Genomic DNA, 25,664 nt, shown 5'->3' on the forward strand with positions numbered 1-25,664 from the left:
TGTTCGGGAAGAGGGGACACATTTGGGTCATCGCCATCCGAACTTGGGAAGGTGAGGACGGATCTCGCAATGTCGACCGGCGAGACGATATCCAGTGTGCATTCAGGTACGATCTTTCAAAGTTTTCAGCAAAATATCAAAGTTTCATTTGAAGGAAAAAAAAACAACAGGAGGTTGCAGAATAGTGTGAAATATCCAAAAAAATTATGTCTTTTTTATGCAGAAACAATGGACGCCGATCCCGATTACAAGTCTCTCTTGGGCAAACTGGAAAGAGAATATAGAATCAAGATTAATGAATTTCTTGGTTAGTGGTCAAGAAAACATTTCATTTAAAGAGATCGATTTTCTGGTGGATTAAAGGCAATGCTCTTGTTTGTTGGTGAATTACTCAAGATTTGACTTCTCGTAGAAGAATTTGATGGTTCTTTTAAGCTTCAAAACTGATTAGATGGATGCCAATAAGGAACGAATTAAATTATCATCTCAATGTCAGCGTCCCATAAAACAGGGTACAGAACAGATGAAAGATCTGGTAACTTATCACAGGAATTTTTATGAGCCTGTCTCTTTGTAGGCTCAACAATTCAGTCTACAGCACGCATACACATCAAAATCCAGTAGTGAATGGTGCGAACGAAAGTGGCGGCAGATCAAATTTCGTATTTCATGCTATTCGAGAGTAGTTTACCCTGCCGAATTGTGGTACGCAGGACCTGGTTGACTTATCAAACGCAGCGTATCCCGATTTCAACGTGGAGCGAAACCCATCGAAAGCGAAGAGTTGTTAAGGTAGTAGACTGCAGAACTCAGTGCGGTTCCGCCTACCTTTTCTGTTTTGACCGCTGTAAAAAAAAGAAGGAAGTAAAAAGAACTGCTGTATTTCCTAGTAGGTAGGTAAGAACGCACCTTTATGTACACGTTCCACCCCCTCAGCAGCCTATTCACTGGTTTTACTTGAATAGGCTGCTAAGAAGGGATCACAGATCCTCAACTGTATGCTCCTGAACGTGGGGCAGGGAAAAGTAGCGCGTTGCTACTGAAATCGTAAAAACGGCGTCTTCCAGGTCGTTTTTTTTTGTTGCGACAATCAGAGAAAGATGAGAGGAGCCGCACTAGGTTCCTCTATCTATTATCAGAACTCTACTTTCGTTGTGGTTTCCCACCACAAAATCGTGATACGCTCGCAATAGTTGCCATTCCATTTCCCGGAAACCTGACGTCCGGCCTGAACTGCTTATCAATGCTGAATGTCCTCAGGGGCTCTTTCACCACATCGTTCCAGAGCTGTGGATCCAAGCTAGGTGGCGTTTCCCAGCTTGACCCCACAAGCTCATCAGATCACGTTGAACAAGGGGATCTGCTGGTCTCTTAAAATGTTATCAAAGAATCGAATACGATTTTCTGTGGCCACCTTCGATGGCGACCCAAGATGTTGATACCTTCTACGCTCAAATCCGTACATCAATATAAGGCGGACAGCGGACAAGTAGACTAGTAGCTTAACTTCGTGACCGATAAGAGTTTACCACAAACTCCTTGTTAAGGAGTTGAATGCAGAAATGGTCTTAGCGCGTCTCTGCTGAGTATCTTTCTCGTAGCCGCCGTAGCTCTCCAGCATACAGCGCAGATAACAGAACTTTTCGACGAGTTCGATCAGTTGCCCGTTCACCGTGATAACCGCATTGCAGATCCCGAGGAAACTTACACGTGTTAGGATGCATGCGTATTCAATAGGCTGTGGTTAGTTTCGATGGAAGCTTGCCGACATGGTGAAGTTTCTGCGAATATAAGAACATTATCGGTTTTCTCAGTCTTCAAGAAGTTATCAGATCTTAGAAACTATGTGGAATCTCATTGCTGCATGCTATGGAACAACGTTCTAGGGGGGATTTTTCTGGATCGGGTTATAAAACATCGCAAAAGAACTCCAGCGAGTAGGCCGGCTTTCATCTTGGCCGATTTACGTTCTACCAGGTGTTCATTATCAGAAAAGTGATGAGCGACACCGGTACTCGAAGTCAATGCAATTAGAGTTTCTGGACTTTGAAGCCGCTTTCGACTCTCCTCATCGAGGCGTTCTTCTCAAGGCGCTCCGCGTCGATGTAGTACCAGGAGAGTTCGTTAGCTTGCGTGGTTACATGAATAATCGATTAACTACTGCAGTTGGAACACCAGGTGGATCTACATCTTCATCCGCAGTAGTAAATGGAGTAAGACAAGGGCAGTGGCAAGACTCTTCTTATTCAACTTCGCCATTGATGGCCTCATGCGAAGGACAGTGGAGTAGTCTTTTGACATCGCTATAGCACCATCAGGGTGCTTCTTGACCGATCTCGAGTACTCGATAATTTATTTTAGGAAAATAAAGGTTAATCAGTGTTGAGATAGTTGTGGATTCACTGCAGTCGTGTGAAGGCGCAAAATAACAATATGATACAACAGTTATTTCTTTAACGCTAATTTGGTTGGTTAACGTTAAAAATGCACCTTTTTTAACCACTTCAACAACAAATGGAAAAAATCCCTGTCGAGTGAGGTCGTGTTTAGTGCAATTGACTTTAGAGTATTTTTTTAAAAAATCAATTCTATTTATTTTAATTTCAAGGAAAGGGTTCGTATTCACAAGTGATGAAAGGACTCTCTGATAACAAATTCAGTATTGCTGTTAAAATTATCGACACAAGGTGAGCAAGCATAATCGTGAATCTAGTTATGTATTTTAGGAAGCCTCTATCTTATGACAGGGTCCCATAAAAGGGTCCCATGCTCTATCAAAGAATGATAGTAATAATTTTTGTCTGTCCTAGTCTGATTCTTCTGACCAAAAATGACTTTTTCGATCCGAAATACATACGCACTCGCAATATAAAATGATATAAAAATATAATAATGTAAAACACAAATTGATGATTTCTCAAAAACATAATCACCTGCCTTTTTTTCAATTAAAATAAATATTAAATAAATTATTAAATGTTATTAAATATTTGCGCAAAAATGAGCTTGATTGCAGAGTACCTTCTGAATATGTAAGGCGGTTTCTACCGCGGGAAATGGCTCTAGTACGAAATTTGCACCACGAATGTGTACTACGAGTCTATCAGGTATCCGAATAAAGATTTTTCTAAGCTAGACGGAAATTTTGGTTTTCTTGTTGAGGATCTATACATTCACTTAAGTTAAAAGAGTCTGAATGTTAAACCCCTGTTAGCTGAAAAATTCCAGGTTGTGGACATCAGTCATTATGTAATATTCATCACAGAATACTGCGATGGTGGTGACCTTCTACAGAAAATAAAGAAAACAAAAAGAGTTCCAGAAAATGAAGCCAAAATACTTTTTCGACAACTTGTCGAGGCTCTTATTGTTAGTACATATATTCATTTTTTTTCTGGGAAAGGGACGCAAAAAATGTACTACATGGAGTCGCTCACAATTTTTTTTTTATTATTCCTTTTAGTACTTACAACGTAGTAACATCGTTCATCGAGACTTGAAGTGCGAAAATGTTCTTCTGGATCGACATGAGAACGTCAAGTTAGGAGATTTTGGTTTCGCTCGATACTTGAAACAAAACGAGAAGGCGAACACTTTCTGTGGTAGCAGGGCCTATGTTGCTCCAGAAATTCTCCGAGCTATCGCCTACAGTGGACAAACGGTACGTTGTCTCGTAAACACCTCTAAAGCCTTATATATTTGCATGTAAAAAAACAATAAAGCGATAGAGAATTCTACTGGGAAAGTGATCCTCACGTAAGCAGTAGTTATCCACAAAATTCGAAGTAATCTTTCCTGCTAAATTTGAGGTTGAATTTAAAGATTACTCAATTCACAGCACAAAACAATTATTAAGTGAAATTAGTGAACCACAAACGTGAATAGATTTATTAATTATTATTATTTAACTATTTACTATTATTATTACTATTATTACTTATTATTAATTATTATATTATTATATTATTATTTACTATATTACCATTTATTAATTATTAATAGCTTGGTTAAAATCATATTATCGGAGAATTCCCCAAGAAATTAGATCTATTTACGATTTCTAAGATGCTTCAGAAAAAAAAAACCAAATACTAGTTGGAAATTTATGTTGAATATAATCTTACAAAACGAATTATTTCGCAAAATAAGTGTTTTATTAGCGCTGTAGATTTGAAAAACTGCTCAAAACATAAAATCCTGCGAGAAAGAATTCTTTACCGTAACACATAACACCGTAACATTACTGTAACAGTATTTGAAAGAGAAAAAAAAAACGAAATGACTATAATATCCGTAGTTATGTAGCAGGATTTAAATACACGACATCGTCTGAACAGCCAAAAGAAGAAGAAAAAGACATAATATAAACGAAAATAATGCACTTTCGTTCATGTGTTAGTGTAAAATACGAAAGTGCTGGAAAAGAACTACTTCAACCATGAAAAACTTGCTTAAAATAATTTCCCAGAAAATTATTTAAAAATTTACTAGCATTCTTTTTAAGTATTTTAAAGGCATCACCCCACGAATCTGGTTTCGGGACGTTTTTTACGGCAATTACGAAGAAATGAGGGCTATCCCATCCAATCATCCATCATTCTTCCAGTCTACGACCCCACATAGTGCTTAGCCATCAGAAATCCTTACCATACCAGACTCATGGGGTGAAATAAATATGAAAAAATGTTAAAGTAAATAGATTGAATTAGATAAGTAAATAAACTAAAAAAAAACTTGGAAAAAATTAAAATTAGACTTCAAATATATATATATATAATATAATCCATTCACCATTAGAGTAGGGAAAATTCTAACCCATGTGAGAAAGAATCCTCACTTTTTTTCCCAGGTCAATATACATTGAAATTTTTATCCATGTTATTTAGGTTGATATATGGAGCGCCGGGGTTGTACTATATGTTATGGTTACGGGAGTTATGCCGTATGATGACAGAAATCCACAAAAAATGGTAGAACGACAACTTGGACATAAATTACGGTAAGCGCACCTTAATGAGAATATCTGTTCAGTTCTAGTAAAAGTTCTAAAAAAAATCGTTAAGGTTTCCGAAGATTGAAATATCCGTACAAGTTAAGACTTTGATATATGAGATCCTTCATCCATTTCCTCCTTCACGACCTACCTATAAGGCTATTTGCGCAAGTGATTGGTTGAAGAACACCCCATATATGCTCAAAGGGGTCCTGGTTACGGTTACAGCTGTTATATCTACTAGTAATTTTCTCTCTTGATTGATTTTCAGGGAAAGGACGCCACCACTCAGAGTCAAGATCAGTAGCCTCCAAGCGCCGACATGGCATATACATGGTTAAGCATATGTACTGCTATGTCAGCATCCACTTAGCTTTCAGATATTGAGTGATATTGTCATACAATATACGGTGCCTCTTGAATGAATTTCCATGGTTTTCATTCTTCTGGATCTTTCATTTATCCTTATTTCGTCGATTTAGAACCACACAAAGATCAGACCATAGAAAATCACACAAATATAATTTTTTAGACGAAAAAAAAAGAAATTATCAAGCTATGAAGTAGCGAGTTTATTCTTCCAGGTGTCGTTGTGTCGCAAAGTTCCAGAAAGCCGTTAAGCGGGTTCAACGACGGTGAGAGTGTGGTGTGCTAACATCGAGATGCGGTAAAATGAGACTTGACGGGTCCCACGGCGTCAGCTTGGTGTCCCATGTCGCTAGAAAGCGATAGAATTCGGTGGGACGGGTCCCGCGTGGAATGCAGAGATTTGTGAAAGAAAACTACCAGTTAAAGAGAAAAAGAAGGAAAGATAAAAAGAGAAAGATAGAACGAATAATAGAAAGAATAGAATAAAAAGGATTGTGAAGGAAAACTGAAAAAGCATTGAGATGGTTTGTTTCTTGTAATCTGCGATCCATATCTCTTATTTTCCACAGAAGAGCGTACTTACAGAAAAGTTTTATTACTTATTTCTATGATTACCGGCGTAAAATGACATTACGTCGTCAGGATATTAATCGTATGGTTAGACCTATACTGTACTAGCCGGATTCGGGATATGTACTTTTCCAGAAGCCATCGTCAGATGAAATGAGCATAAATTACTCTACATTGAAGCATAAATTACTTTAAATTTTAAATAAATTACTTATTAGCATAAATTATTAGTTAAAGGCACACGAATCAGGGGGCAGATTTCAGGGGATCGAGAGGGAGACAGAGGAGGGGGGTGATTCCGTCCATTTCTTCCTAATTGCCGTAAAAAACGGCCAGGAAGATGCGGCGCCGCACAAGGCTGTCGCGCTCCAGTCGAACTCGCTGTAGAAAATAGTGCGCCAAAACGAATGAAACCGTATCTTCCAGGCCGTTTTTTACGGCAATTAGGAAGAAATGGACGGAATCACCCCCCTCTCCGTAGTCTCCCATTCCGTGTACGAATACTCCACCTGAAATCTGCACCACCTCAGATTCGTGGGGTGATGCCTTTAATCACTGAGAAATTTCTGAAGAAAAATTCTCCGTAGAATCGGCCAAACCTACTTGCTAACTGCTTGACCATATTTAACCATTCCGAAGAGAATAACACCAGTGTATGCATAAAAAAGTACGAGCAAGAACATGGCAGTAATAATGAAGAAAGAGCGGAACATCCCCATGAAAACTGTCAACATCAGCATCTTCAGCGTTGAGTTTCGACCTAAACATTAAGATCACATTAATTGTGATGGACAAACGAATGAAGATATCCTCGAAAAAAAAACTGCTAAAAATCAATTCAAAATCAAAATTCGAAATCAACTAGGAAGTAAAAGCACACGCGCGTTTCAAAAAAAAAAGTGCACATTGCTTGAATCTGTTGTATTTCTAAACACGACAACAATATAATAAATTTTAGTTATCGGCCCCTGCGTAACTGAAAGGATAAAAAAGTCACTGGCGTATCAATCCGGTCAGGACCAGCGCCACCACGTTCACTTCAATTCAGAATCGTTTGAGGTTCACGAACGTGTAACTGGCGTATACAGTGACTTACGGGGGCCAGCCTATGTGTCAGTGTCAGTGTTTTTATCCTCGCAAACAGGTCTGGTATCAATTCATGGACCTTGGAGCGATGAAGGGCTTGGTTGGCATCAGGGCGGTTTCGAACCTTCGACCATTCGCCCACGGCGGACCTCTGCGCCACACCCGCTCCTGTTTATATAATTGCCTTCTGTCAAACGAAGAATAACCTTGCCTGTCACAGGTGACGTTAAAGATTTTTTTTTCAAAATTTAACAATGACAAACACATCGGCTGGTCCCCTCAAGTCATTGCACGGGGTGTACATACTAATTAATTATTACTTATCCATTAAGGGAAGGCCTAACTGAATTCAGTGAAAGTGCTGAGTGAGAAAAAGCGAGAAGGGTTTTTTTTTGCACTCTGTTCTTGCAGTGAATTTTTCTCACAGTATATTTTTAACTTACATAAATCAAACGACTTTAAATGACTTACTTGCAATGGTGAAGAAGCGCAAAATCACGATTAGATATCCAAATGTGTATGTGTATTTCTTCAGTTTTGCTTGTTGTGCTGGTTTAAATGAAGTAGATGGAAGGGCGACGAAAAAGTGCATGAAAATCCAGAATAGACCGAAAACAGTGATGAGCAGATCAATTCGATTCCGACGCGATTGCCAGAATCCTGAGAGTGTGAAAGCAAGGATCTTTAGAACTATCTGAAAATAAATTACATATAATGAAAATTGAATTGAAAAAAAGTGGACAGAAATAGTATACTGTAGAAAATAATTCGATTGTTTCACTTTACCGTACCTCGACTGCAAAGAGAATGTTAATAAGTGCGCTAAGAATGGTAACAGACAGGAGTACTGTACTCCGTTCTCCCTCCTCCTCAACGTTCCAAGGAACAACCAAACATGCGGAATTGAGAAGCACAAGGAATGCAAAGATCTGAACAATTGGAGGGTTTCATAGGGTTTAGCACCGAGGTTTAGCAAAAAACTGAAAAAAAGCAAAAAAAAAAAAGATCGAACCTGGCTGAAACGTCTGCTAAGCGTAAGTTCGTAGAATAACGTCCTTAGCCGAGCTGATTCCGATGGCTTCGGTGGGACGTGTAGAGGTTGTGCCATCTTTAGGCGAGCTTTCAGATCATGCCATCTTCTTTGATCCACGGTTAGCAAAGCGGTACCCTCAAGAAGACTCAGTTCTTTACTCTCTTCGCATCTTTTTTTTCTCTGCACATGGATTTATCCTGAAATCCCGACTAACTCGATTCTCGGTGTAGTTTGCTATCACGACTCCAACAAACAAGGTTAGACCAATCATGCATCCAATGAACACGTAGATATGGATGAATACAACTGCCCACTGAAAGAAATTTCTAAAGAAATAAATATTTTAAAAGCGTCACCCTACGAATCCGGGGTGGCGCGGGTTTCAGGTGGGTTATGATAGACGGGGGCGTAGACTATGGAGAGGACGGTGATTCCGTCCATTTCTTCCTAATTGCCGTAAAAAATGGCCCAGAAGATGCGGCGCGTGCACAGGGCTGGCGCGCTCCAATCGAACTCGTTGTAGAAAATAGCGCCCCGGAACGTTCAAAGCCGCATCTTCTGGGCCGTTTTTTTTACGGCGATTAGGAAGAAATGGACGGACTCACCCTCTTCTCCATAATCTACGACCCCGTATACGAATAACAATAATAATAATAAATATAATAATAATTAATATAATTACAAATTAGTAATATAATATAATTATAATATATATATAATTAATAATATAATATAATTAATATAATTACAAGTAATAACAAAAAAAACCAGAGAAAAAAAAAGAAAAGGAGAACTGTAAACAGGTGAGAATTCAAGGAACGGTCGTGAAAGAGGTCGCAAACTCTGGTCTTACTGGTCCTTGTCTGCTCCAAAGGATATCTCGGATAACGTTCCATCCTTTATAGGACAAGGTCTCGAAAAGTGCTAACATAGCATTGCCAACATGATCAAAATTGAAGTTTCTTGGATTCGTCCTTAAACAAAAAGCTCATATTTTGCCTATTTAAGGAATAATTTTGAAATTTATTGAATTAAATTTAAATTCAAATGTTTGAATAAAAATGGTAATTGACTCACCAAACACGCGGTACAAGAATCTTTGGATGCAGTTCCTCATCATCCTTTCCATACACTTCCAAACGTGTAACAAAAATTTTTTGCCAAAAAATTCCTGTACAATTTTCCTGTAAATCTTTGTATTGGATGTTACAAGTAGGAATACTTGGAAAAAAAATCGCGTACACACAAACCCTGGATATAATTGTAGGATCGTTACATGCGGCTAATTTTCCTCCAACTATTTGTACACCAAAACTTGCAAATATAAACATAACAACAACCATAAGAATTGTGACCTGTGGTGAATAGAGATAAATATCAGCTGTACCTCTAATTAAACGAAGTAGAAATAGGAGGAGTATTAATTACCAGAAGAATTTCTTTAAATCCTCTAAAAAATTCCAGTACAACTCTTCTGATGTGAGGAACAAGCGTGTAGATCCGGAGAGGCCGCATTGCTCGAAAGATCATTAACAGTTGAGCGAAGGAGTTTATTTCCACATGACGAGGCATCCAGACGAGAAAAGAGAGACTGGTCTGAAAAGCCTGGCCTTGGTCCACCGACTTTGGGCAACTTTCATATAAATACATGTGCAAATAGATAAAATAATACTAAATAGATAATAAATGAAAAAAAAAAGCAATAGACGAATGAATAAACAATAGTAAAGAAATAAATAAATAATAAATGATGACGATAATAATAAATGAATAATATAGTAATAAATAATAATATAAACGATAATAACAATGAAATAATATGGAGGTAAATAATAAATAATACTAAATAGATAATAGATAAAAATAAATAAATCAATAGACGAATAGATGAATAATAAATAAGGAAGTAATAAATAAAGAAATGATAAATAAATAAATAATAAACAGATAATATGGTAATAAATGATAATGTAAACGATAATAATCATAAAATAATATATTGATAAATAATAAATAGTACTAAATAGATAACAGATAAGAATAAATAAATCAATAGGCAAATAAGTAAATATTAAGTAAATAATAAATAAATAAATAATGACAATAATAAATAGATAGTATAATAATAAATAATAATATAAAAAATAATAATAATGAAACAATATAATGATAAATAATAAATAATGCTAAATAGATAATATATAAGAATAAATAAATAGTAATAATAATATAATAAATAATAATATGAACGATAATAGTAATAATAATATAATAAATAATAATATGAACGATAATAGTAATGAAATAATATAATGTTAAATAATAAGTAGTACTAAATAGATAATAGATAAAAATAAATAGTAACATAAATCGGCAAGGGGAAAAGGAAGGCAAGGGGAAACGAAGCCGACTTTCCTCGTAGTTTTCAAGTGTTTCTGCTAGGTTGCATAGAGAGCTCTACCTATAGGGATCCGTAAAACCGTAACGTATAAAATTAATTATCAATTTTGAGCATACCTCTCAAAATTGATAATTAATTTTACACACGAATTTCTGCCCCACAAGAACAAAATAAATGACAATTGGTTGAAGTAAGGTTCAAAAAATGAATCAGGTGGAACAACGAAAGCCGACTCTTCATGATTCCCTATTGAAACAGAGGCCTTTGGTACGAAAAAAAGTCCTCTCGCAAATCCACAAAATCCATTCACTCTCTGGATGCGTACGGGTGATCATAAACATCAATTCTAAAGCACTAAGAACGTACGAAATATATAAACATCGTCATAACACCGCCAACATCGCTGACAACTGCTTTCGGAGTGAAAAACAGCCCGTTCCCCACTATTTTCACCAGCAACTCGAAGGTCATCGTAAGAACGAATACGTAGTCACCAATCTGAATCAGAGTATTGCCTCAAAACATTTATTTTTTAACAGTAAACAGATTGGGAAAGTAAACAATCAAAAAGAAATACCTGTAGGTAAAGGTTGTTCATTACAAGGTTCTCACCAGAGGTCGGCCATGGACTTTCGAACAACATAGAAATACACGAAATCACCGTTATCGTCACCATACCCCAATCCAAATAAGGCATAATACCGACGAGGGTCCTGAAAAGATGACGACATGAAGGTGACACGAAATACCAAGATTAAAGGCATCACTCCACGAATCTGGCATGGTGTGGATTTTCATTGGAGTATACCTATATCGGGTCGTAGATTGTGAATACAGGGGTGGTTCCGCTCATCTCTCCCTGCGTCACCGTAAACAGACGGTTTCGGAATGTGGTTCCTTACGACGTCCTCTAATGCAATGCGTCACCTTTGCGCTCCACCTCCGCCTGCTATTCGTCGAAAATCCATTCGGACGCCCCTATGGGCAATTCATTTCATTCGACGAATCGTAGGCGGGGGCGGGGCGCAACGGTGGCGCATTGCAATAGGGGACGTCGCGAGGAACCTCATTCTGAAGACACCTGTTTACAGTGTCTTCGTAATCTACCGTAACCCGATATAGGTATTCTCCAACGAAAATCCAGACCACGTCAGATTCGTGGTCTGATGCCTTGAACTAATCGTCACTACGGCTGCTTGGTTACTGTCGTAGAGATTTACTCACGGTGAAAATTTTATCCTCTAATGTCCATATTCATAATACAATTTTTTAAAATATTTCGTATACCTACCTGCATATATTAAATAATAACACACATATTTCGTAATACGCATATTTTGATATTTCTCATATGCAATTGAATAAATATTTGCCAGTGACCTTTTTTTATCTTTTATTTTTATTATCTTTTTGTTTTTTATCTTTATCCTTTTTTTATGTTTGAAAATAATTCTTTCAATCATTTTCAATTTAGATTTTCTTGCCATAAACAACTTCATTGCCTTACCATCCCTGCGCACAGAATTTTTTAAAATCAACAAATTTGCTTGTTTCAGGATTCTGAACATAATTACTGAAATGCGGTACATTACCGAATCTCCTTAAAACGGCGCTTTGTTTTTGATCCACCATTTGATCCATCGTCTTCAGAGTAGTATCTCGAATGAACCACCTAAAACATGAACTACAATTTGTAAGAAATTTTCCTTGTATATAATAGGATTACAATGTTTTGATTTTGGTTCAGTTGTTTTTAGTAAAACAGTCAATATGAAGGAAATCGGCGAAGAAAATTAAAGATAACTATTTTTGACACAATAACGGTAGAATATAATCGGGTTGAAACGACGTGGTGCTCGTTCAAAACGTCGCGGTATAACTAGCGTTTGCGATCGAGGTGGGACCATGGCGAACTGCAGCGATGCGTGGTGCTAGTGCTAGAGGGTCCCACCTCGATCACAAGCGCTAGCTCCATCGCGCCGCTTCGAGCGCTGCCGCTTACGCAAATGTACCGAGTTTTATGTCGTTTTGACTCTGCGATAAAAATAGATTTTCAAAAGTTACTATGAGTCATACTTTGCTGATGGTCATTGTTGTTTTAAAAGACGATAAATATTGAAATAGCATAAAAGAGTGTAGCTAGAAATGAAATGGTTTTATTTCTATCAAGGATGGCTAATTTACGGTTAATTGTGCAACAAATTAAAATTTATTAGTGGAAATTTCGATAAATTCACTGCTCAGAAAAATTGAAATCGGACGCAGAGCGTGTACCTTTTTGCAGAATTCTCTCAGACGAGAAGCTCTTCCAACCAGAAAAAGTGGTCGATCAAAAAACGGGTGATTTTCTCTCATATCCTCTTCGATGCGTGTCCTGAAGAGAAATCCGATAATCTTTATTATACTTCAGATTTCTTCGAAATAACCTCGTAATTTCGGCAAGATGTCGCTTCTGCTGTAGCGCTCGTATGTCGATTTCACCCTGCTTCAGATCTTTTTTCGGCGCCGAATCGGATGGGCGTGAAAGATCACCGTTCTCGTTGTACAGTAACTGTTTTGTACGCATCGCCGTTTGTAAAAATTTACCAGTCATTGTACGTGATTTACTGTAATAAATGTTATATAATGAAATATTTTGGTAAAATTTTCACAGATATACGATTAAGTGTACATTTAAACAAAGCAAGTATAACTAAAATTTGAAAAAAAGTAAACGTACGGAAGTGCGTCCTTCCTCGGATGGAGACTTCCAGAAGAACGAGAAAAATGAGGTAAGAAGTTGAGTGAGTTGATCACAGACTGGCGAGTACGATCAGATATTCTAAACGGGAAGTTGAGATGTTTTATGAGCACGATAATATCAGAGTGTTTTGTATCTTTAAAGATAATAATAGTTTGAATATGAATAATAAATGTAATATATTATATAATATTATAATTCGAGCCAATAATCTCTCAATTTCGATGTTTTTTCCTTTCTGAAGACGAAAATGGTTGATTCAATTCCCTAATCTTATTCATTCCATGTTGAGGATAACATTAAATTTAGTCTTTACACTACATATAATACTTTGGAAGCAATCGATAATGGGGACAAAACGACATGAAACTCGTTGCAGTTGCGTAAGCGGTTGCACTTGAAACAAGGTGGAACGTAGCGATTTGGATCGTGACGGGACCCTTACTGGCACCGCGCATCACTGCAGTTCGCGATAGTCCCACCTCGATCGCATGTACCGCTTTGAGAGCGGGCGCACACAGGCATCACTCCTACGAATTTGGGGTGGCACGGGTTTCAGGTGAGTTATGCGTATCCGGGGTCGTAGATTATGGAGAGGAGGGTGATTCCATCCATTTATTCCTAATTGCCGTAAAAAACGGCACGGAAGATGCGGCGCGTGCGGAAAGTTGGCGCGCTCCAATAGAACTCGTTGTGGAAAATAGCGCCTCGGGACACTCGAAGCCACATTTTTCGGGCCGGTTTCTACGGCGATTAGGAAGAAATGGACGGAATCACCCTCCTCTCCATAATCTACGATCCCGTATACGAATATTCCACCTAAAATTCGTACCACCCCAGATTCGTGGGCCTTTAATTGCAATTGCGACGAGCACCATGTCGTTTTGACTCGGCTACGCTCTACTGTTAGAAAAATATGAAAAAATAAATATGAAATGAAGTATGAAGAATGATGAGCTTGAATTTTCTTCGCCGAATTCAATTTAATACTTTAATTTAAAGTTCAATTTAATATTGACTTTGTTTTACTAAAAAAAAATGACTGAATCAAAAGCAAAACATTGTATTCTTACTCCAACAAATTTGCAATGCTTGTCCTCAACGAAATACTGCCGATATGACGGAAATGCGGTTCATCCTGGCAGAATCGTTTCGATGTGGCATGTCGTAGGACGATCTTCGAACGCTCTTCTCCTACGAAAATTGCTCTTCTCTTGGACATCAAAAAAAAAATTTTTTTTTTCGTAAATTTTTCTAAAACTCACTAACCTTGATCGTATGTTTCGCTGTCTACTCCTTCAAGTGCGAATTGGTGTGCAAAACTATCACGAACTTTCGGCATTGGGAACTCTGAGTCGACTCTGAAGATAAAAATTTCGTTTCTCGTCATCTTTCAGGATGTTTTCACAATATTCATCTTCATTTTTGAAATATTTGTACAATTTTGCTTTTTTTTGTTCAAAAAAGGAAAGAATTATTGAGAACTCGGCACTCCTGACTCAGGAAGCTGCGCAGGCCGTGTACAGTAACTGAAAGGACAATTTATAGTCGGCAAATCTAATTACAATTTATAGATTTACAATTTTTTACATTTTTTTTTTAAATTTACACAATTTGTAGTTTATTTATAGTAACATGTGTTACAATGGGGTGACGCCACAAATTTTGCGTAAATATGTGCACTAGATCCTCTCTAGAGTACGCCAAAAAAAGGTCCCCGGACCTACTCTCCTGCGCCTTTTTTCATTAGTTTTTTTTTTTGTAAACTAAAGCATGAGTGGGATAATCTTGGCAAAGCCTTTTTCCACGATAGTAGATCCCGAGCAGACCGGATAATATTCAATTTTCTTACTACGAAGTTTTCTTCCTCATCAGTTACCTTGATAGAATTGATAATAAATAATTGTATATTTAAATAGTAACCTTCTCATTGCAGCCATTTGCGGTCTGGTGGGGAATTTCTCGAAAACTCTCAGCCGCCACGGTAATGTTGACCGCATTGAGGTTGTCTGCAATGGATTTTCCATTGGAAAAGTTGAAATATGCGATCCGAGCTCGCTCAAAACACAAACCGCTTCTCTTGCTCTTAGCTGCTTTACTTTTTTCAACTCCTCATCCATTTCCAAATTGTCGAGAATTACCGCAACAAAGAGACTTAGGACAATCTGAATAGTAAAGTATTTACAAAATTGGATAAATAACAATTTACAAGAAAAAAAAAGAGAATAGTCCAACAATTACCAATGTTACGAAAAGGTGATATGCCACGAAATATACGGCTACAAAAGGAACAAGCTTGTCATCAGTAGCTCGAAGTACTTCCACAACAAAATCAGTCCATCCCTCTTGCGTAATAATTTGGAACATAGACATAAATGCCTATAAAAGCCTCGAGAATTAGGATTGTTACTCGAGAATTAAAGGCAGCATATCACGAAATTGACGTAGTGTGGAAATCTGATGGAAAACGTAGAGTTTGGGCTGTGGATTACGAATATGAGCGTGGCCTCACTCAATTTTCCCTGATACTCCTGAAAAGGGGGGTGGGAACCGCTTTATTTCCTACGAGTTACGTTAGAACAGCACCGGTCACCCTTGCGGACCGCCGGTTCCTTCAACAGCCTAGTCATTATTTTTACAGTATATTATAGTTTTATAGTATGACGTTTTTACAATATTACAATGAATAGGTTGCCGAGGAGACCCTAGTGATCCTCCACCGCTCGCTCGTGGATGCGGCGCGTCCCAACTTATCTCGTAGGAAGAAACGTCGTTTCCCACGCCGTTTTTTGGGACGACTAGTTGAAATTGAGCGGCACCACGCTCATATGCATGATCTACACCTCGAACACTATGTTTTTCACAAGGTTTCCACACTATGCCAATTTTGCGAAATCCTTCCTCTGAAAGAAGAAACAATGATGTTCAGATAGTCACCTGAGGAAACGTATGGAAGTGATCAAGGTCAGGCACAGCATAAAACAACTGCAACGAAATCGCAGAAGCGATTATAACGAAGGTGATCGTGAAAATCACTAGACCGCCGAGTTTCTTTCCTGGACTGAATATCTGAAAGTGAACGGTTTTACTTTGCTGCTGGTCGCAAATGGAACTCAGGGATCATGGATCTGCATAAAAGTGCGAATAATTGATTTTTCAATAATGTATTGAGACTTTACGTTCTAAAATGGATGCAAAAGTTGTCATGTGGGCATGTATATAATAAAATTCCCTGAGGCAATGAAGCTGGTCCAACGGCGCCAAATAGCTGCGCTGGCGCCAGAAATCGGTAAAATAGGGGTGGGACGGGTCACATAAAGTATTTGTTTCTAATAAGTAAGTAGTTTTATTAATAGTTGAGGGATTTGCGATAAGGGACTCTTAGGATTCGTACTAAAGCAAAATGCACATTTGTGTAATCAAAATGTCAACAAAAAAAAAAATAAAATAAAAAGTAAAATTTAGTAAAGAAAAAACCGTATATATCCTTACCTTCCACACAAAATCCTCGAGAATTGGTGAAGCCTTAATCAAACGAAGAAGTCGAAATGCTTGGAAATAAGTGAAATAGTTCCTATCGTAAAAATATTTGATAGCATTCAGAGAACTGCCTATACATAGTATCATTTCAAATTTAAATATTCCCCTTCGCATAAAATTTCTGAATCCATAGCAGGAGATTTTTATTAGGCATTCCAGGTTGAATAGTACCGTGAAGCCGACCTTAATGGAAAAAAAAATTCTAGAAGACATTTTTACCTAAATAAAATAATAAAATAGGTTTACTTCAATAAAATAATAGTATTGTTTCCTAAGTTTGTCGCTGTTGTCATGTCGATAGACGAAAGACGCATTAATGATTGCATTTAGCAGCACAAAGACGATAACGAAGCATTGGAAGACCATCGTACGTAAGAACTGGAATAAATCCTATGATTTATTATTTTAAAAAATTTTTTTTAATTCAATAGCAAGAAAAAATCCTGTTTTCAAATTTATTTGTAGAAAAAAATCCCTGAGCTCCTTGTCCTCCTTGATCCTAATCCTTGAGCTATGGACAATTAATTCTTCAAACATATCTTGAGTTCTTCGACATTTTATTGACGCAGAGTCTCAAATACGAATCTTGAGTTTTCGTGTACCTCGATCGCCGAATTCCAGAATTTTCTTAAATTTTAGAAAGTACTGAATCGTTAAATTTCTTAAAAAGGTTTTGAATAGCCTTCTGATTAGTTTTTTTTGCTCTTTTCCTTTTTTGTTTCCTCAATTTTCACGCAGAAAGCTGGAATTGTTGTGACAAATTTTTGAAGATGAAAAAAACGTAGGAGACAGGATCGCTAGAGAACCGGTGGAAATGGTAAAATAATCCATTAAATTGCAGAAAATGTCAAAATATGTTCCAGAAAAATCCGTTTATTTTTTCGTCCTCGTTTCAAACATTTTACAGTAATATTTAGCTGGATATATAAGCCATGTAGAGATTATTTACAGAATTTCTGGATGTTATTTATTACTCTGCGCTCTGTCGACAATCTTGCAAAATCTCTTGTGCAGTGTTTCGGGATTGATAAATCCTTTTCTCCTAAGATTTGTCCACTTCCGCGCTTTTTCCCTTGAAATCTCTACTGACTGGTCCAGCAGGCTTTGTAAGGCACTCTATCGATGCCAGCACGATCAGAATTGAGAAAGAATTTTTAACAAAAATCCACTGCAGTTGTTCTCAAAGGTCGTAATTATGCGTAATCCACGGAGCAAAAAAGAAAACATGAAATAACAACCAGAATCTTTTGAATTATTCAATTTTATATTTTTGCACATTTTACCTAAATATTTTATATACTTATTCAATAATTTAATTTAATTAAACCAACGTTTCCTTCAATTGCGATTCAAAACTTTCACTCACCCTTTGCAGTTTATACTTCGGTCCGATAAGATTTATATCCGCGTCCAGCCTGATGAGCCGCCAACCATCCTCATTTTTTTCCAGCTTCTGAAATAAGTTCTTTCAGATAAGGAAAATACCTAAAGCACTCCCGGATTAGCACTGCAATGTACCTGACGAAACTCCTCATCCAATGTCACATCTTTTTTCTGCCACATTTCACTGAATTGGACTCGAATTTCCGCAAATGTCTCTGTTATTACAGCAATGAACACATTCTGAAATTATTCTTATGACTTTATTCAAAGTTTTTTGTCTTCCTCTTTTGATGAATTTGAAGGGATCGTTGCTGATTAGCATGGATGGAGATGGGGCTCCTTAAAGGCATCACCCCATGAATCTGAGGTGGTACGGATTTCAGGTGGAGTATTCGTATACGGGATCGTAGAATATGGAAGAACGGTGATTCCGTCCATTTCTTCCCAATTACCGTAAAAACGGCCCGGAAGATGCGGCGCCGCATAAGGCTGGCGCGCTCCAGTCGAACTCCCTGTAGAAAATAGTGCGCCAAAACGCAGGGATTACAAATTGCGAGATCAGGGGCGGTTCCACTCACCTTTCCCTGATTGTCCCAAAAAACGGCGTTTATTTCTTACGTGGAACGTTAGAACGCTCCTGTCTGAATACGTTCTGGTCCTCTCAGCAACCTATTCAAAAGTTTCACTTGAATGAATCTCGAGGAGAACTAACTGGATTTCGACCGCTGCGCAGCTGGATGCGGCGCGTGTGCAAGAGTGGTGCGCTGCAACTGAACCCTCTTAAAGTGGGGGAAGTGGGGGGGAGGGGGTTTAGCTGATGGGGTGCAGCGCAGGTGATGAGGATCCCTTCCCCAATCGTCGAAAAGTGAAGGGGTCCCTCCGCTAATCGTCGAAAAGTGAAGGGGTCCCTTCGCTAATCGTCGAAAAGTGAAGGGGTCCCTTCGCTAATCGTCAGGAAGTGAAAGGTATCGAAGCTCCGGCTCCAACTATCGCATATACGCGGATAACCGTATATTGAATGAATAAATAAGTGAATAAATGTAATAATAAGACCTCTAGGGACCAAGGAAATTTCTAGCGTAGGCGATGAATGGTGAAGGAATAAAATTTCTCGCTAGACTTGTCACAACGTCCATTCATTACTGATCAAAAAGGATTTTTTTCCAAATTACAAACATTTGACAACTTTAAAGAAAAAAAAAGTTGGTGAGACAAAGAAAAAAAAAACTTCTCGAAGCAATACAATAATTCACTTACTTTGACTAACCAGGCAAGAAAGAAAATGAGCGTTAGGAAATAAATGAAAGCAAGATGTGAAGGAAGTGAATCCATACAATCGTAGAGCACGTATACCCATCCTTCTTCGGATGCTGCCAGGTACACGGTGAACACACTGGCTCCTGTGAAATGCGCAAATATTTGCAGAAAATGCTTGCTTTCTTGAAAAAGAAATTAACTCACCAAAATCATTGAACATCCCGTAAAAACCTTCAGCTTTCGCGTTTAGATTAAGGCGCATACAAACCTGCAATACGGTAGTGATATTGACATGGATATTTTCTTCAAAACAAGGACCATTATATGTTTTTTGTGGGTATTTTCAGTTCAACAAACTCTTTCTATGCTATCTATCGTGACACAGTCGTGGAAGTTGTTTTAAAGGCAGTGTATCAAAAAATGAGACGTGGTACGGAAACTCCAGCGAAAACGTAGAGTTCGGGTCGTTAACTACGGAACAATGGCTCCGCTCACCTTCCATTTATCGTCATAGAAAAATAGTGTGGAAGACAGTATCCTTTCCTACGAAATCAGTTACAACGCAATGCGCCACCTTTGTGCACGCGCCGCGTCAACGAGCGAGATCGGTGGGGGGGAGGTGTTCTCCCCTACAGCCTCTTCAAATTAAACTAATGAATAGGCAGCTGAGAGGATCGTAGAGTGTGCAACGGTAAGCGTTCTAACGTATCTCGTAGGAACTAGAACTGTTCCCACGCTGGTTTTTAGGACGATTAGGGGAAATTGGCCTAGGCCATATTCATTTTCGTAATCTACAACCCGATGTCTACGTTTTCGCTGTGTTTTCCATGCCAGGTTAATTTCGTGACATGTTACCTTTAAGACTTGCAACACAAATTCTATTATGAATAAAATTGAGAAAAAAATCCTACTATAAACATAAATTTGCACGCTACGCTCTTTTTAAGTGCACATGTTAAGGGATGGATTTCTAACCAGGTGCACCAGTTAGAGGTTTTCTTTTGTGAACACTGATGGTTTTAAAACTAACTGGGTAAAAGCCTCCGAACTTTTAAACCATTGTAAAAATTGTACTTTATACTCACCATCTCACCAGGACATTCGTATCCTCCACCGCCCTTAAGAGAACACATCGTATCAGGAATCGCCAGATCTGCTATGGTGACATTATTTGGATCAGTACCTTAAAATAAGATAAAGTTTAAGTGAATCTACACAAGATAGTATTGATTATGGATTTAAGGATGTTTTGAAGAAAACTTTGTGATTGGATGATGAATATTTTTCTTTGAAAGCCAAAGAAGAGCTCGCATAACTAATTTCTGCTGACCTACTGCTCAGAGAACACACTCTTTTGGAAAATTTGGAGGACTACCATGCGTTTCATCATGTGACAACGATTTTTGTAATGATCTTCTTCCAAAGAAGCTTGCTGCACAAATGTCTACGTCTAACTGTATCGATTCCTTCATAGAATTTATACTAAGTTTAGTTTTAGTCAATAAGATGAAATGGTGACTTGATGACTATTTACCACCTATAGGGACAATTTAAATAAGCTGGATAATTATTTTGAAAACGCGGTAAGAATAAGAAGTCGGATATCCGCACGGGTCCTGATGGGAAAAACAGCCTTGTTTTCACATGACTCAATCACTTCAGTTCTCGTTGTTTCATCAGAATAGTCCTCAACGATTTCCTGCTTTTCTCCTATTGTTATAATGTTCGAACTCGAATAATCACAACAGGGATTAGAGAGGAACTGTCATGGTAGCCGTGTATGCTTCAAATAAGCACAATGACGGATACTATTACTATTATTATTATTACAGTATTAGTATTACTGTAGTCTTACAGGTTCAAAAAATGCCGAGAAGTTCGCTCAATTGAAAGAAGTTTGTGAGAAAATTCGTGTCACTCTCTAATGGATGCATTGATGGAAACCATATCGCCTTGAATTCGGGCTGTCATAGAGAGCCGCGGAAATTGTATAAGATGTTGACAACACTATTTGTTTATCATTGGATTCTTGATACTTATCCCAAGTCTCAAGTCAAGCCTCAATTCAAGTCCTTTTTCTATGCGTAACAGTAAACCTACGAAAAAATTTTTTGGAGAAGATTACGAGAGATTACGAGAGACGAGAGAGAATAAGATTGACAGAGAAGACGTAGATGATTCTCAAGTTAGCGTCTAGAATTGAAAATCTAGAAAAAATTTGAAGATAAAATTGGATTTAAAAAAATAGATGTAAGAAAAAAAGAAAAGATAGATGAATAAGATAAAATTAGATCATTTACACTCATTCCCTTCTCTTGAATATTTCCTTAATTATTTCATAGAAGTTTCTATAGGAGTTTGGTATAAGTCGTCCGGAAAAAAAAAAGCTGAAAAATTAATAGAAGAAAGCTACTGCATCTTAAACTGATCAACCATCTCCTAGAACCGACGAGAAAAATAGAGTCAAAAGAAAATTGGGGAAATTAGATGCAGTACGTTTCGAATCTGGCAGTTTACGTCCTTTTTTTCTTTATATACTTTCTTTGTATAGAACATATTATTTTTTTTTCGATTTTTTAAATTTAATTTTTTAAATTTAAAAATAATCTACGAACGTATGAGAATTCCGAAAGAGCCTTAACAATATGAAGCTATTACCCTATTAATACTAGTGAGTTTTTTTTTGTCATACTTCCCTTGTAAATTCATTTCGATTCTATTAAATTAAAAACTAAGTCCTACTAAATGGTAAATTAATTAAATCAATTAAATTCAATTATATTAATTCAATTATATTATTATAACTAGGATTTCTCGAACATTTCATTGAAGCTATCAGAAATACCGTACTTACCAGGTAATACGCAATGGTAATCCATTCTTCCGAATAGCTGTATACCTAGAATTGCATATAATGCCATGAAGAACACAAAGAACACCGTGACATTCTGGACCTGTTGGCTGGATCTCCTGAAATAGAACTTTTCGTAAAATCTGAGGTTGTAGGTGGATTTGGTACAAATTAATTCCTTTCATCTCTTCTTTCCTTTTTTTTCCTTTGCTTTTCTTTTCTGCTCAGCCTCAATTTCCGCTGTTTAAATAAATAAATATGATACAAAAATAATAATGATAAATATAATGATAATATTATAATTATAGTAAAACTTGGGTATAAAAATGAATTATAACCTTTTTTTATAATAACAAGTCGAGGATTTTGTTATCAGTTCACCTATAGCTGCGACATTCTCGAAACACATACTTTAATTGCCCTGAAGATGTCTTTCCTTGCAATATAATATAACATAATATAATATAGTATAATATGATACTATATAACATGATATAATATGACAAAATATAATATGATATAATATAATATAAAGTGATAAAAATAGCATACAAGAGGTATATATAATATAATATAATATAATATAATATAATATAATGTAATATAATACTATATGATATGATATAATGTGACGAGTTATAATATTATACAATATGACATAATGTGAAAAAAATAAATTAATTAGTGAATTAAAAATATAGCTTATAATATGTAGATATAATATAATGTGATACTATGTAATGTGATGAATTGTGACGAAAAATAATATGATATAATATATAATAATAATTATTATTATAATATAATATAATGTGATATAAAATAGCATGCAATAAGTATATTTAATACAATTAATAAGTTTAATAAACAACAACAACATTTAACAAACAACAACAACACCAACAACATAAAACATCTAACAAACACCAACAACAACAACATAAAACACGATGAAACATACTTAAGCAGCTGTTCGATTCGAGCTTTCGGTAGCTTGAACTTGATAACAAGTCGAATAAGACGAATGATGATAAACGGTCGCACGGATCGTACGACACCGAACCAATCCTAAATAGTACGGGAGTAGAGAAACGAATGAATAAAGCCAATTTATGCAGAAGATTTTTTTTTTCTAAAGGAAAATCACCTCGTATGGGAATGTGGTCACAGAAAATTTCGTTAATAGCAATTGATAGAAATGCAACAACCATGACATCCAATGTGATACGAACATGAACAGATCAAACTGCACCCATCGATTGTGTAGATAGGATGAATTTGCCTAAACAATACCTTGCTACCTTAACAATCGACAATTCGGTTCCGCTGATCTCTCGAAAACGAAAACCCCGGGAAAAACGAAGAGTTCGATTTGTAGTTTACGGAAATTTTTTTTTTACGACGAGTGAGAGAGGAGGGAAACCACTCTGAATCCAGCAATCTACAACACCATCCCTGACTTTTCCCTCAGATTTCCATCACATGCTGATTAAGGCGACAAAAAAAGTTGACCACTTTTTGTGTAAAAAAACGTAAGTCAGTTTACTGGAGTAAACTGAGAAATAAATAAGCAATAAACTGAACTCCCAAGTCCCTTTTTTTCTCTCTAGCTCTTGGTTTTTCCTTCGAGGGAGAAAAAAGTAAAGGTGATTTATTTGTTTGTTTATACTACTATTTGTTTACTGCATTTATTCCGGAACAGAAACTGTAATATAGAAATTCTAGGGTAAATGACTCAGATTATTTCTTTCTTTTTTTAAAGGTGTCCTTCGGAACCTACAGTCATATTTTTTTAAAATTTTTCATGTAATAATAAAAATCAAAAAACTGAATTTAAATGTAATATCAACATATCCGCGTAAGATTGAGAGTTTGGCTGAAACCAAACATTGGTCGTAAAAATTATCGTAAGGGAAAAACTCTTTTTTTTTCAATTTTTTTTCCGAATAAGAAACTCCTCCAGAAAATTAGTCAGTAAAGCATTTTCTTTCCTTTTTCCCCCTATTTTGTGTTCTTCATTACTCATTCCGTATCTTCCATGAACAACAGAAATCTGACGAGCAGCTTCGACTCCTTTAACGTGATTAAAGGCGAGGAGGGTTCGTGCAGCAAAACCTCCTCAAAACCTACCTCGCCTCAAAAAATCGATACCTGCCTTATTAAAAGTGCAGTAATAAGCCTTTAATTTTTTTTTATGATTATGATTAATCAATTAATTGAATTCTAAACCTTATCCTCTTCTTTGTTTTTTCCTTTTCGCTAACAAAAAACGATGTGAATGTTTCCGACTAAAATAAGAAGTCTTTCTACAAATCATTTAAACTGTTAACTCCATTAAAGCAATTGTGAGCATTTTCATAGACAAAATCGATCCAAAGATGGGATAGTAGTTAGGATTAGAGCTGCCTAGCTGATTATTTTGCTACCTCGCTACATAAGAACGGGTTTAATCTGTTTATATACGTGTCTGTCTGTTATTAGCTTACAAAACTATTTGTCTGTATGTATTTTACAAAAATACATTACGCAGTGTGAAGTGGATTTATGTTTTCTTGTTGTCCTGACGAGGTTTTGGGGCAAAACTTCATTAGTTGTGTGACGTTTCGAAAAATTCCTCTTCATCAAAGGCCCAAAAATGAACCGACTGTTTTTCATGCTATGCATAACGCATCAAACTCGTGCTCCCTCCTTACCAATCCCAAATGTCGTTCTGAGTACACCACTTACTTTACGCAGTTAAAAAGGTTCAACTCCAGTTTGGAGATTTTATCCGGACAAGGTAGAACATCTAACGCAGTCAGATCGGTGCCGTAGGCATCAGAATGCGGAAAAATAAGATGGAACGGTTTTCGCCGTCTGAGAGTGGTGTACATACATGCGATAGTCGGAGCCGGGGCTTAGACCCCTTCGCTTTTGGACGGCAGGCGAAGGGACCCAATTCACTTTTGGACTCTTGGCGAAGGGATCCCCGTCACTTTTACGTGGTTCAGGGAGGGATCCTCATCACTTGAGCTGCACCCCTTCAGCCAAGCCCCTTTCACCTAAAGAGGGTCCTGCTCCTACCCGTCGCACTTATAGTGGTGTACCAGTGCCAGAAAGCAGTGAAGCAGATTGCAAGGCATGAGGGTAGGTGTGGGGAGAAAACAGAATCGAGAGGGTTGTTGGGATAAATCTTATTTAAGTGTTCTTCTTCCCAGAGGAGATAATTTTTGAAGAGTCCACAGATTTTCAGTGCGCAATGAACTCATGCCACTAGTTGTCAATGGGCCAATTTACTACATTTGCTGCAGTTTTCGCGGATCAATGCCGCGTCGGGAAGACGAAATGTAATTGCTGGCCCGTGTAGATTTGATGTCATCACCAATTCTTGAAATTGACCACTTCCAATACTGGCGAAGGAAACGGCCATCATTACCCTCGAATCCTCTGTTCTGTTACCAT

The 25,664-nt window shown here is 37.1% G+C and overlaps 2 protein-coding genes across 4 annotated transcripts in view; one reads left to right on the forward strand and one right to left on the reverse strand.

Annotated features, from left to right (window-relative positions):
* Positions 1 to 69: 69 nt before the first annotated feature.
* Positions 70 to 5,300, forward strand: RB195_000239 (uncharacterized protein; the record flags this gene model as incomplete). The annotated part of the gene is made up of 9 exons (XM_064196472.1): positions 70 to 106; positions 224 to 307; positions 2,609 to 2,687; positions 3,017 to 3,107; positions 3,229 to 3,369; positions 3,464 to 3,661; positions 4,887 to 4,999; positions 5,064 to 5,202; positions 5,265 to 5,300. 9 exons carry the CDS (start codon positions 70 to 72, stop codon positions 5,298 to 5,300), a joined length of 918 nt encoding a protein of 305 aa, XP_064052353.1.
* Positions 5,301 to 6,076: 776 nt separating this feature from the next.
* The window catches only part of RB195_000240 (uncharacterized protein), a gene marked incomplete at both ends in the record, with an annotated part of 32,350 nt that continues 12,762 nt past the window's right edge, over positions 6,077 to 25,664 (reverse strand). Inside the window, 32 exons of one of the 3 annotated variants that reach the window (XM_064196473.1) lie at positions 6,077 to 6,101; positions 6,536 to 6,692; positions 7,490 to 7,712; positions 7,810 to 7,947; positions 8,031 to 8,186; positions 8,266 to 8,364; positions 8,905 to 9,025; positions 9,129 to 9,235; positions 9,302 to 9,406; positions 9,480 to 9,647; positions 10,819 to 10,950; positions 11,030 to 11,165; positions 12,045 to 12,124; positions 12,727 to 12,826; positions 12,879 to 13,058; positions 13,172 to 13,273; positions 14,266 to 14,386; positions 14,462 to 14,553; positions 15,116 to 15,201; positions 15,265 to 15,357; positions 15,434 to 15,571; positions 16,130 to 16,261; positions 16,685 to 16,915; positions 16,979 to 17,110; positions 18,099 to 18,185; positions 18,251 to 18,355; positions 19,373 to 19,515; positions 19,577 to 19,640; positions 20,458 to 20,555; positions 22,227 to 22,342; positions 23,185 to 23,291; positions 23,371 to 23,505. In XM_064196473.1, coding sequence (XP_064052354.1) covers positions 6,077 to 6,101; positions 6,536 to 6,692; positions 7,490 to 7,712; positions 7,810 to 7,947; positions 8,031 to 8,186; positions 8,266 to 8,364; positions 8,905 to 9,025; positions 9,129 to 9,235; positions 9,302 to 9,406; positions 9,480 to 9,647; positions 10,819 to 10,950; positions 11,030 to 11,165; positions 12,045 to 12,124; positions 12,727 to 12,826; positions 12,879 to 13,058; positions 13,172 to 13,273; positions 14,266 to 14,386; positions 14,462 to 14,553; positions 15,116 to 15,201; positions 15,265 to 15,357; positions 15,434 to 15,571; positions 16,130 to 16,261; positions 16,685 to 16,915; positions 16,979 to 17,110; positions 18,099 to 18,185; positions 18,251 to 18,355; positions 19,373 to 19,515; positions 19,577 to 19,640; positions 20,458 to 20,555; positions 22,227 to 22,342; positions 23,185 to 23,291; positions 23,371 to 23,505 — 3,909 coding nt within the window. Of the gene's footprint in view, positions 6,102 to 6,531; positions 6,693 to 7,489; positions 7,713 to 7,809; positions 7,948 to 8,030; positions 8,187 to 8,265; positions 8,365 to 8,904; positions 9,026 to 9,128; positions 9,236 to 9,301; positions 9,407 to 9,479; positions 9,648 to 10,818; positions 10,951 to 11,029; positions 11,166 to 12,044; positions 12,125 to 12,726; positions 12,827 to 12,878; positions 13,059 to 13,171; positions 13,274 to 14,265; positions 14,387 to 14,461; positions 14,554 to 15,115; positions 15,202 to 15,264; positions 15,358 to 15,433; positions 15,572 to 16,129; positions 16,262 to 16,684; positions 16,916 to 16,978; positions 17,111 to 17,305; positions 17,360 to 18,098; positions 18,186 to 18,250; positions 18,356 to 19,372; positions 19,516 to 19,576; positions 19,641 to 20,457; positions 20,556 to 22,226; positions 22,343 to 23,184; positions 23,292 to 23,370; positions 23,506 to 25,664 lie in introns of those variants that run through there. The other 2 variants (XM_064196474.1, XM_064196475.1) reach the window with 2 other exon arrangements.

The sequence above is a fragment of the Necator americanus genome, chromosome IV (genome assembly GCF_031761385.1).
Source record: "Necator americanus strain Aroian chromosome IV, whole genome shotgun sequence".
NCBI classification, from domain to species: domain Eukaryota; kingdom Metazoa; phylum Nematoda; class Chromadorea; order Rhabditida; family Ancylostomatidae; genus Necator; species Necator americanus.